The 13594-nt window shown below is 31.9% G+C and overlaps 1 protein-coding gene across 2 annotated transcripts in view; it reads right to left on the bottom strand.

Annotated features, from left to right (window-relative positions):
* LOC134235226 (uncharacterized) overlaps positions 1–12734 on the bottom strand; it is a 31865-nt gene extending 19131 nt beyond the window's left edge. The window contains exons 1-3 of one of the 2 annotated variants that reach the window (XM_062717362.1): positions 12328–12734; positions 4686–4726; positions 3702–3733 (exon numbers count right to left, since the gene is read on the bottom strand). In XM_062717362.1, coding sequence (XP_062573346.1) covers positions 3702–3733; positions 4686–4726; positions 12328–12347 — 93 coding nt within the window. In that variant the 5' untranslated portion in view covers positions 12348–12734. The remainder of the gene's footprint in view (positions 1–3701; positions 3734–4685; positions 4727–12327) is intronic. The other variant, XM_062717363.1, reaches the window with a different exon arrangement.
* Positions 12735–13594: the final 860 nt, after the last annotated feature.

Below are 13594 nucleotides of genomic sequence, written 5' to 3' on the forward strand. Positions count from 1 at the left end.
TTTAAATTCCTCTTTACTTAAGGATGCTTTATACCAAGTTTGGTCAAAATTGCCGTGGTTCTTGAGAAGAAGTCGAAAATGTGAAAAGTTTACAGACGGACATACAGACGGATGGACAGCTAGACAGCTGGACGGACGGACGACGGACAAAATGTGATCAGAAAAGCTCACTTGAGCCTTCAGCTCAGGTGAGCTAAAAACGAAAAAATAGAGGGAGAAAAATATTTTGTTAAATTTGTTTTTCTTTTAAATTCTCTCTTGTTTTTCGAGCGGTATATGAGGGTTGTCTGTTAAAATCTACTACAAGGCTTTTTTCTCAGAAAATAATGGGCACCGTAAGATGAAATTTTTAGTAAATATTTATTTATCATATCTTAATGTATCTGAATTTTTTTATTTAATATTTTATTACCATGCTTTAATGTACATATGCACGATTAAAAACACCCATTCGTAATAAAAATAATACAGAAGTATTATTTCTAATTGAAAGTATCACATAGATTTTTGTAAACATAATCCTAATATTCTATACTCACTATCTATTGTATTGTCTATTTTAAAAAATCAGTGCATTTGCTTAATCTTTGGCAGATTACCATGCATCCGAAATGGGAAAGTGATAAACACAACACACGAAAAATTTTGACGTTCTATGACATTAATACACACCAGAAAGCAGTTCAGATTTTCCATCTTTAGTTTACAAGGGAAATAGGAGTTTTCTTAGCAAAATTGTTTTTTATCAAACCCACAGGTAGAAAAAAAAAGCAATAGGAATAGCGAGAGACTCTGTCAATATTGACAGACAGTATTAGTTTGACAATAGTAAAATATTGTCCGTAACTTTCATACAAATAAATCTTCACAAGGTTTCATTTGTGCATGAGATTGGTTCCTGACTGTTATTTAAAGAATTGTGGGAAACTCAACTATGTGCATCATGGAAACTCCTTAATTTAAGTCGGAGTTATCTAACTTGTTTTCAGCAAAGAGGAAACACGCTGCTTTGGACACTTTGACATTATCATGCGTGTGTCATAAGGACACATAATACAAAATTTTAAACTTTTATAATTTCCAAGTCATTTTACAAATTCTTACAACATTTTATCTTTTTTTAATAAATTTAATAGTCGCCATTTGATGCCACTGGGTCTGCCCTGGAGTCACTGACCTGAAGGAGTCCATCTTTACGTTGCCGATTCAACTCCCACTGCGGGATATGCCCTTAATTCAGATCATGTGTTGCAGTAATTGTTAGCCAGAAAGATATCCTCGCTGCTCAAAATTTTTTCTCCAAAGGGACGTTAAACAAACAAAATCATTCATTCCTCCATATTTGATGGATGAAAGTGACAGAAGAGATGAACATCTTAAAACCTTACAAACATGCCTGCATATATATTCATGATCATGATATATGGGGAAATATATATATAAGCCAAACAAGCTTTGATCATGCATATGATTCAGCCACCAAGTCTTTGCCAAACTCGATCTATCCCAGGAAATTTGGACTGGATATACTAATTATATATTTTTAGCTTCCAAAGGAGACAGTAACTAAGAAAAATGATTCTAAAAATACAGAAAAACAGGTTTCACTTATCAATCACTGTCTAGTTAGTAGAGTATGCCAGGGCATCAATGAAAGATGAGTTAAGAACGTGGAATAATAATCATGATAATGTAGAAGATGTTTTTAAAATATTTTCAGTTTTTGTTAATTTCTATAACTGAAAAACACAAGATTTACTAAAATTTTAGACTGAGTTATCTCTCTTTGTTTTCTCAAATAAGTTATGTTTTATGAAAATCCATATAATTATCTATAAAAAATACAAAAAATTCATTGAAATAATTATGTTAACTTTTAAAAATTGACTTTGAGGTAGGCGGGAGATTTATGTACTATCATTCGCAGATCTTTCTAAGAGATATCACTGAGAAAACAAGACCTAAATTATCCGCCATATTTCAGGAAACGAGTTACATTAATAAATAGCAAATAAAAATGCAGAATTATGCAAAATATACAGAATGTTTATCAATTAATGACATTCAGCCTATATGATAATTAAACATTTATCAAACAATTTAAGATCACGAATTAAAATTGTAAAAAATTTACTTCATGGGAAGACAAGAAAACAATTGGTATAAACACATTGTATTAATGATTTGGGTAGAAATAAACAATATAAATTAAATAGATTCAAACCTGCGAACCGATATTTTCAGACACTATAATTTCATTTAATTACATGTACTGTAAATGGCAAAAATCAACTGATTAAGGATACACATACCAGAAACATAGTTTCTTATCTCCTACACAGAAGAATTACAATGGTATTTTTTCATTTCTTTCAATGGAAGTGTAATTTAGATTTTTAATGTGTACAGCTATGTTAAAATATACTTTTGAAAATATCCTGAGAAACTTTGCAAATAAAACTTCACAGATTTCTAAAACTTCTTTAAAAAATGTATTGATATATAGCTGTAAATAAAGTTGCATTTTCACTAAATTATATAGCATGGTCAAATATAATGCTGTAAAAGTAAAACAACCACCCCTTATAAAGTGAGAAAGGCACACATTTTAGCAGCTCAGAGATATTAAATTTTGGTATAAAAAGTTTGTTTGTGTTATAAATCCTCAAACTTTATAAACTTGCAGGGAATAATTGTATTGAGGTTTCACCCTCTTGATTGAAGCAGTGTTTTCCCTTTATTTCAAAATATAGTTATAAAGATCAATTGTTAGAGTCTAAAGATTGATTTTACCAACACAATCTCTGTCAATCTTACAACATTTTTTTTTATTTCTAAGCCGCATTTTATCAATTGAAGCAGTCATTTTGGCAGTTAGCCAAATCTTAGGGAAAACACCAGGGTAAGTCATGACATTTCATTTTTTTTTTTCCTTTCTTCTTAAATGTCACGTTTATTGTATTCAAATATTTCATATACAATTGTTATATCCTCTCTACACTGTTTTTAAAGTTTTAGTGAATAAACTATTGTCATTTTCAAGTCAGAATTTCAATACATAGGTAGTTAAAGGACAGGTAGCCAGACTGATTGACAGCATTGACTGCAACTGCATGCTCAGTACAATCTTGAAATCATTAAACCGCTGTGTCTGTTTACAAAGAATGTATACCTCGAATAATTAAATATCTGGATAAAAAATGTCTATGATATATGCTGTGTGCTAATCTAAATTGTTTTATAAATATGCCATTTCAGTAATAATAATTTTGGATAGAAATGCATGCGGGATATTGTACACTGTATGAAATGTATTAGTAACCATACTATGATCAAACTAAGAATGTTAATTCTTGATTGCAGCTGGAATATATCAATAAATATGCTAATTGAAACTAATTAATTTCCTGTCAGTGCTACCTACATAACATAATATTGTTAAATGCATTACAATGTTTTTGACTGCAAAAAGCTTTTAATTTTCAGTCTGAACAACTTGCACTGTCCAACAAAGTAATAGATACATGTAGTTTAAGCATGTTTTATGTTTTTTAAGAATTTGTCATGAATTAAAATGCTTTAAAGTCAGCAAACAAAAACATTGAAACACTATTAATTTCTAACTAAAGGATACACTTCTATATACATGTAGATCATTTTTTAAAAAAATAAGCTGATTGTTAAATGTATTAAATAATTACTTCACACTCCTCAGTCTTAATATGGCAAAAACCTGCAGTTAGAATAAATACATTCACTGTGACAATATTTAGTAAATTTAGAACATGAAGATGGTTTAATTCAATCAGTATGATTCATAAAAAAGCGGGCACGTAGCAACAAGGGGGGGGGCCTGCCCCCCCCCCCCTTTTTTCCCCAACATTACTTTTACTATTGAAAATGTACATTGAAAGGTAGGTTCCCCCCCCCACCCACGCTTCTGACCACAGTGTAATATAGCAAGAAAATATAGCAAAATAATTGAAAGTGTAAGAAAGTTGACTTGAAAAAAAGTTGGCCACTAACCCCCACCCCCACGAACGAAATAGGAAGATTTTCAAGTTTGTACAATTTATATATATATATTTTTTTTTTTTTTTTGGCCTGTAAACTGTTTCAGTTAAGTGAAAAAAAATGTTCTCTGGTTGCCCCCCCCCCCCCCCTCCACTTTTAAAAACGATGCTACCTGCCTGAAAAGTGATATATACATTTATTCCTTTTCACTGAAGTTACGAGGGGTGATCCAAAAGTTCCTGAACATGAAAAATTTCAAAAAAAAAAATTTAATTAATTTTAAGTGTTCATTATTTTCTTAAAGTAGTCCTCTCAGATTTTAATGCTTATCTGCCATCAGTCTGCCCATGCTAAAATTACTTGATACCAGGCGGTCATGTGCCATGCTCTGTAGCATTTTATTTCGTAAGACTGTGTCAACCATTTTTTGTCACAGGTCACCTACATATTGACGTCTGTTCACATTGTGATTTCAAAAACATCACCAATCAAATGCTATTCATAGAACATGTGCATGACTATATGTGTGCAAGATTTCATTCTGGTCCAAATTATAGAGATAATTCACAAACTTCTTGATCACCCTTTATTTTTTCTATATTTTTTTAACTTGGGCTAACAGATGTCAAAAAGATATAAACGACAACGAAAGGACATGCAATAAAAGTTACCTCTATCATTAGTAAAATGAACATCAAGGCTGCTAAAGACCCTGCAATGTAGAAATTAAATTAGATAATTTTTTTCACATAAATTTAAAATGTTTTCAGATTAGCATCATCAATCTGTTAATGAAATTAGATATCAAATATATAGTCTTAAGAACTGTAGCTCTCTTAAAAAAAAAAAAAATTTTGACAGACCGGCGAGCTACAGTGCCATCCATTGTAAAAACTGTATATTTATTGCGCACAAAAAGTTGCACTTATTCTGGATTATTTCTTCCAAATTCTTACCAAACATACTGACTTAAAAACTTCTTACTCCGCTATCAACATGATCAAGTACTGTTGTAATTGACATATTCTGCACAAAGTGTGTTTGATGGAATTATCTTGCAAATCAAAATGGCAGTATAAAAAACTATAAATAGACAAAATTTTCAATGATCTCAATTTCAGGGCCAGGAGGGCTATTAACAACAATTATAATGTTTTGTTGTAGAAACAGTGAAAAAAATATATTAGGAACACACGGTTAGTAATACTTTGAGGTGACAGTTTAAAAAATATGGAGAAATAAATCGAGAAACAGAGCAATTTTTTTGTGCGCAATAAATATACAGTTTTTACAATGGGTGGCACTGTATAGCTCTCCTGTCTGTCCATATACATTTTATCAAAGAGCAGCTAGACCCATGTGAAATTGATAACTGGAAATATTTTTGGTTAAGGGTTAGACCTTTCACCTTCTTTGTGTCCAAAAAAAGATACACAAGATTTTATAAATAATTGTTTTTTTTTTTGGCGTTGATGTTGACCCCTACCCTGACCCCCAAACTGGTCGGGAACCCACCCCCCCACCCCCCATTTTTCAAGATTTCTGGATCCTTCACTGAATAATTAAGCGTGTTGATTGTATTTCAATTATTCAGAAAGAACATTTCCATAATTTCAAAAGCAATGTAAAAGTAATGCATCTTGCATACCAGTATTAATAAATAAAAATAAATTCAAACATCAAAGAGAAAGTAGGCCAAAATATATACCTGCATGCAGGAATCAAAAACGACCTTAATTCAAATTAATTGCAAACAATAAAGAATTAATGTAATCATTGAAGAACCCTTGTTTTTCTATGTTCAAATGCCTATAAAATCTAATTACTGTTTGGCCTCAAGACTTTCATCATGTTTGTTGATCTAGATAAACATAAATTTCCTCAATGAGTCAATCCAATGCTTATGAGCGGGAGCGTCGATTTACCCAAAAGGACCCCCAAAAAACTCAAAAGTAATATAAGTTAAGAATGAATTTTATATTTTGAATTGAATCATTATTTTATATTATTCAATTTATTTGAAATTTTACAAAGACACAATTTTATACAATTGCAACTTTTTTGGCAGAATAAATTGATTCATTATAAGCAAATGCACGTCAAACACTAATGTTTTTGGACAGATATGATTTTTCTATTGCCGGGGACCTACTAGTATATAGGCCTATATCAGGCACGTAGCAACAGGGGGGCCTGCCCCCTCCCCACTTTTTTTCCCAACACCACCTTTACTATTGAAAATGTCCATTGAAAGGTTGGTTGCCCCTCCCCTCAAGAAAATGTAGTTTTGTATGCAAAAAGCTAGGAAGTTGGCCTTGAAAAAAAGGTGGCCACTATTACTCCCCCCTCCTTTATTTTTAGTATATCGAAAAAGTTACAGGGAAAACCACATGCAGGCACTTGTTTCGGTAATATAAATTTAAAACCCCATATTATTATATAATTATTATACTATGGACACATGATGGATTAAAAATTTATTACCAAAACAAGTGCTTGTGGGGAAAACGCCCCACAAAAATTTAAGTGTTGGGGCACAAAAAAAATAATTAATTAATAAAAACTAATTAATTTTTTAATTCGCATGTGTTCTATTTACATGTATAATGTACAGGTAATTCTGACAAAAAAAGGGGGGGGGTAAAAAAATTACCCACGCAATTTGAAAAAAAAAGTGCGTATTAAGGACTATAGATGAAAAGAACCAATTTTGGCCCCCTAAAATCAACATTTTAGAATAATATTCAGATACATTTAATTAATTGATATTAATTTCGTGGAAGAGATTATATTAGAAATATTTCCAATATATTTTTCACGTTTATATACACTCACTCATGACTGGCTGTAAATGAGGAGAAATGCAATTTTTGTATTTAACCAAAAAGTTAAAACTGCATGTATGCCTTTCTGTTGATGTTTCTTTTTTTTTCTTTAGGGAAACACAGAGCACAGTGTAGAACATACATTATTTTTCTGTCACTAATTAATATTGGATAGATTCATCTTTTAATAAGCAGTTTTATACAAAATATCATTATGCTAAATTATGCTAAAATAAACTGCATGATGTCACATTTCTAGCTGTACAATGTAAAGCTATATATATAAAGTAAAATTAAGATATTCATTTTAAGGGGCCATTTGAGACACTTACCATACAATGCTCTTTCAATTGGAACCGAGAAAACGCAATTTGACGAAATTATACTAAATCTAATTAAAACCTAAAAAAAAAAAACCTTTCTTATCTCTCTTAGTATTTTTCCCCCGCTGGTAAAAATCCTTTAACCCACCCCCCACCCCCACCCCCCCCCCCCTCGGTGGATTGAATCAAAGTACCCAGAAGTACTGAAAATCCTGGCTCATTTACAGGGAAATGAACAAAGACCGTGCAAAGACAGTTTAAAAACAAGTTCAGACATTGAGAGGATATGTAACACAAAAAGATATCTCTATGGCATACATGTATATAATTTTAAAAAGTTTTTGAAATGAATTAAATAAGATGCATATAGCTAGAATTTAATAGTTAAGTGTAAAATATAAATTAAATGTATCGTTTCGGGGTTTTATATACCAACTGTAAATAAAAAACGATTCAGCAAGATTATTTTAGGTCAAACGAGTGTGCAAAAATGTGTCCTCAGCGGGGAGTTTTGCATCAAAGCTTACATCAAGTCATTAATGATGTTCCCCAGTGGCGGATTTAAGGGGGGCGCACCCGGCGCGCGCCCCCCCTAAAATTGTCAAAGTTAACGTAAATCACAGTATCGTCTATAAAATGTTAATATGTATACTCGGTAGACCTCATTTTTACCCTACAAAATCTCTAGAATCCAGGAGCTTCCGGGGGCTTCGCCCCCTGGACCCCCACCAGGGCTTTGCCCAGGACCCACTGGGGGCCTCAAGGCGGCCACCAGACCCCTTGCCTACTATTGGAGCCCCCCTAACTTCAAATCCTGGATCCGCGCCTGTTCCCCGCATTTGTGTTAGCCTGCATGACACCCTCTATATCATCGGCTCATAGAGAAACGAACGACAACTCTGCATGGGAGATTGTTAGCCTGATGGTACAACGTTTATTTATAGAATATAACGCAGACAGGGATACCTGATGAAAACTTTTTGATATTTTAAAAAATAATTAATCGAAGAAGACGGTATTATTATTATATTTTTTGACAATTTCAGATAACTTTGACAGTTTAATTCAGTGTTTGTATTGCCTGTATATTTTATCCACTTCCTAATCTTTTGTTCTAACATTGTGACATGTAAATTTACAACATGACATGACAATATTATTAACACACTTTGAACATTTTTTTAAACTGCGCATTTTTCTTTTAAACAAATAGTGCGTTGCAATGCAACCCCGGACCCTCCCCGGCTCCTTTGGCCATGTAAACTGTGTCACATATATGATTACAAACTGTATGTGTGTCAATGTTCAGCTATAATATATACTCAACAAAAAAAGAAACGCATATTCAGAATAATATGAAAATCTACGTTTTAAGTTTAAACCTTATTTTATTTAAGTGATTTTAGAGTGTGTTGTGAAAAAAATCAAACATGTCCTATGTTGCAAATAGAAAAATCAAGTTGATGCCATTTTCATCGCCCCCAAATTCAAGGGGCATAACAATACATGTATGTACTGTGCGACGTCTCAATGTTATATGGTTATAGTTTCCAATGTACGGATATCGTGGAAAAATACCATTTCTTTTCAGTCTCTTGCGAACAATTTATGCACTTTTATGCTGATTTTTTCATCCAGCAATTGTACGTAGCAGCAGTTTTACAGCAAGTTATGAATCGCTTCAGGTGCTGAAGGGGGGTGGGATGTCTGACGGCCCTGCCTGATTGTGGTTACCTGCGGATGGCCAGATAATGGTCTTCAGACGTTAGTTTAATGGTTGCAAAGCCCATTGATTTATTTCAATTACAGTTGCAACTTCCTGTTGCGTAGCTCCGTTTAGTATCATCGTTAGCCTGGTTGTGTTTGTCTTTGTTTCGGCGTGGCATTACAGCATCAACTCTGCAATCAAATCTTAAATATGGGTTTAATATTATAGGAGTGTTAATAGTTTCTCTAAATCCAAAATATCAACCAAAATAGACATCCGATTTAGAAGAAATCATGAAAATTACTACTTTCATCAACATGTTTAATCAAGGGAGATAATTCAACATTTGGGTTTTAAAACCCCATGTTGTCCTTTAAATAGGTCACAGGTATCCAATGATATAAAAAATAGTTGTTCCGTGTACATTTTAAAAATTTCTTTGACGAGTAAAACAATATGCGTTTCTTTTTTTGTTGAGTATATATAATCCTTACATTATTTGCTAAAAATCAGAAAATGGTTCATTAAAAAAAATTCTGGATGACGCCACCTACATCATTATGTCTTTGGTCCAAGAAAGACAAATAAGAACTCTCACCGGAGAAAATATTTCATATTTGTTTATACTCTAGTCATTATTCGGATATACCGGTATTTGAAATGCGTTTCATCTACATTAAGTTATGTATAGAAAAGTCATACCTTTTATTATGTAATAAAAGAAATAGAAGGACTCGATCTTTTTTTATTTTGATCAAGCGTATTTGAGCTGATCAAAAATGTGCCATAGGGGCCTACAGTATATGGCTTTAAAAATAAAGCTGTAAATCTGTTGCACATGTTACTTGAATGAGTAGGATTTAAAAAAAAAAAATAACTATAATCACGAGAAAAAAAATGCGCTGACCATAGACTTCAAATTTAAATTCAAGGTACAATTAATTAATTGAAAATAATCAAAATTTGGCAAATTCTCTGGTTGAGCATTTTTATTTATAACACATTCAAATTGCTTCCATGATTAAAAATATTGGACCACTCATTAATAAGGCACACAATATGGTCGTTATGCAATGAAAATCTTAAAACATATTAGTTGTTTAGGAAAATTATTTAGTGGACTACTGCAAACAAGATTGTCAGATTATCTAGAAAGTAATTCTCTTCTAAGCCCTTTCCAGTCTGGCTTTAGAAAGCAGCGTCGTACAACTGATAATATATTTGTTTTAAAAACATTAATTAACAAATATGTTTTCTGCAAAAAAACAGAATTATATGCTTGCTTTGTTGATTTTAAAAAAGCATTCGATACTGTGTGGAGACCTGGTCTTCTTCATAAGCTTTTAAATAAAGGTATTGGAGGTAATTTCTATAGAATTATTGAACATGTATATTCTACTACTGTATGTGCTGTTAAACAATCAAATGTTCATAGCGATTTTTTTCCTACAAATCGTGGAGTAAAACAGGGAGATAATTTGAGTCCAACACTTTTTAACATTTTTATTGATGACTTTACAAAATATTTAGATTCTTCGAAAACATGCCCTGTTCAATTGAACAACATTAACTTTAACAGCTTATTTTTTGCAGATGATTTATTACTTGTATCTGAATCAATAGATGGGCTACAACAATGTCTTGATTCAATGGAAAGATATTGTTGTGAATGGAAGCTAGAAGTAAATACACAAAAAACTAATGCTATGGTATTTTCTAGTAAAAAACTTAAAAAACTGAGTTGTAAAACAATGAAGTTTAAAGAAGATGTTATTGATTTTGTTGATGAATATAAATATTTGGGTGTTGTCCTAAAAAATAATGGTAAATTGAAATATGCGTGCGAGAATTTAGCAGGTAGAGCAAGGAAAGCATATTTTATGATCAAATCAAAACTACCAAACAATGTTAGTCTCTCAGGAAAGGCTCAGTTTAAGATATATGAATCATGCATTATACCAATTTTAACTTATGCTTCTGAAATATGGATAAGTGATTTTAAGAAAATTACAAAAGACTTTGATAAAACTCCATTTGAAAAAATTCAAAACTTCATCTTGAAAGACATTTTAGGGGTCCATAATAAAGCTTCTAATTTAGCAGTTAGAGTAGAGTTTGGTGCACTTCCCATTATTTTCAGAGTTTATAAATTATTATTTAGATATTATTATAGATTTAAAAAACTTGTTGCAGATCAAGAGAATTCAAACTTACTTTTACAACATGCATATTTAGAGGATGAAAAACTTGCAGGAAGTGGGAAAACATGTTGGCATAACTGTATACAAACTATACTTGATGAAGTTATTGGTTCAAATGCTAATATATTATCAGTAAATGATTTTGAAGATAATTTGAAAAAATATTTTGAGAACATAGTTTTTAAGGATATAATAAATATCAGAGAAAAGGGTAATGGCAAATTATCATTCTACAGCCAGTCAATAAGTCAAGGGAATCTAAACAAACTTGAAATTCAACCATACTTAAATTTTTCCATTTCCAAGAATCTTCGTTCTTTTTTGACTCGATTGAGAATAAGTGCTCACAAATTACAGATAGAGGTTGGCAGATATTGTAACCCAATTATACCAAGAGATGAAAGATTTTGTATTAATTGTAAAAATGTCGTTGAAGATGAACATCATTTTTTATTTGTATGTCCTCTATATAAACAACTAAGAAGTGAATTTTGTACACTTTTTAATAAAACCTGTATATCTTATGAAATTCTTAATCCAGCAGATGTTAATTCTACAAGGAATATTTGTAACTTCATACGTGATGCATGTAATATAAGAAAATGTATGTGACTATATATTTTATATTTGTTTACTGTATGTATGACTTGCGCCACATGTGGTTTTTGTCAAATTGAATAAATAAAAAAAAAAAATAAAACATATTAATTGAATGAGTGACTTTGTTCTTTACGTCTCCTTTCGAAAAGTTCTATTCATCCAGGGACTTCATCCTATATCATATTTAGACGTATACATGCATAGTCAACATTCACAGTAAGAGTCCTTTATCTCATTCTGTTTATCATATGCATGTTTATCATGTTTATCGCCACTGTTACTCGGAATGTGAGTTTATAGGTTTTTATCCAAAAAAAAAAAACCCGTGACTTTCAGTTTTAGTGCTGGGAGCTTGCTGAAGAAACAGCTGTTCAACCAAATAGAATCAAACGCCCTGCAGCTAGGCTTCATTTAGCAGTTGTTTATATGGTATAAAAATTAATCAGACTACACATACAGGGTGTTTCAGAAAACACGCGTACGCAACCATTCATATACATATTAATTAAGACCTTAGTCAGTGTTAGTCAATAAAAGCAAAATAGCAGGGAATTTAGCTACATCCATTTGTATTTAAATACCTTTGCCATATTGTTTGAAACTAGTAATTAAATATAGATTTCTTGAATTCGTTTGTTATTTAATGTAAAATTTACCTTCTTTTGCCCTTCCTCATCAAAATGCCATCTACATAATCTAGAAGATCTTTATCCCACGAAGCATGTAGAACCACGTGATCTCACAAAGACTCACGTACATCTATATTCCACATTATGTCACAATCCCAATGCTGGAATCGATTAATATTTTGTATTTTCAGAAGAATTTGGCACATTTCCATGCATCTCTTTCATGTATCTTTTTCAGTTCCTTTACACATGTTTGAACAACTTTACACAACTTGTGTTTCAATGTCACTCGCCATATGACATGCGCATTGATCTCAGAAATGACGTACGTCTTTTTTTCGGCAGTTTGTGTTTATCCAAAGTAACACATTCCTTTTTCTGGAGAGCAGTGAGAGAATTTTAGTCAGGAATAACCTCATAAACAAGATGTGTCTATTTTTAGCCATTTTTAAAGCATAAAATTGCGGTCCTTTTCTCGAATAATTCACCGATCAAAAGGCATTTATCCATGATATGATAGCAAGCATCGACTTAGAAATGGCGCTGTGGTTGATGATTGTGAAATATGTGTTACATTATATTTTATGTTCATCATTCCAACCCCTTGTTATCCAATATTCAATTGAACCTACACAGTAGCTGTTTGTCATCTGGTTGTGGAATGCTAATGAGTCCTGACGTTTCAACAGACGACAAGTTTAGTACAATATTGGCATGGGATACATGCTATAGTCACAAAAGTACGTTCCATTGGTCTACTTTCTCTCTCAGACAGGGAAGCCGTACTGGTTCCTGAAATTCAAAAAATAATGCATATGGTATTGACCAGTAGTAGTTTCATTTATATCCGTAAGTAACGAAAAGGGATTTTTTTGGGTAATGATACTTGATATTCTCATATTCCTGCTGGAATTGGTGTGCCCTGAGTTACACAGTTCAGAACATTTTGTATATAATTACAACAAGTATAGTAACATTTTGATTACTCCTGCAATTTCTGTGTGAATAAATTCCTTTTTCCATATGTTTATTTCTAGTTACTGTATATGAATACTGTATTATCTTTATTCTCTAACTGTTTTGTTGATTTTTTAAATAACATTAAATTGTTTTATTAGAAATTTCTTCCGAGGAAGTTAAAACATAATGCGTTGTCTGAACATTAAAGGGAAATTGATCATAAAGTATTTTATATTCACTACAGACTAAATGTCGTAGGGACAAAAAATGTAATTGTAACGAGCGTGCACTATTTGTAGCTGTATTATTCACTAAAGCCTATATATATATATAT

Source organism: Saccostrea cucullata, unplaced genomic scaffold (assembly GCF_032062105.1).
Source record: "Saccostrea cucullata isolate Sc308-1 unplaced genomic scaffold, CSIRO_AGI_Scuc_v1 ctg3706, whole genome shotgun sequence".
Lineage (NCBI taxonomy): Eukaryota > Metazoa > Mollusca > Bivalvia > Ostreida > Ostreidae > Saccostrea > Saccostrea cuccullata.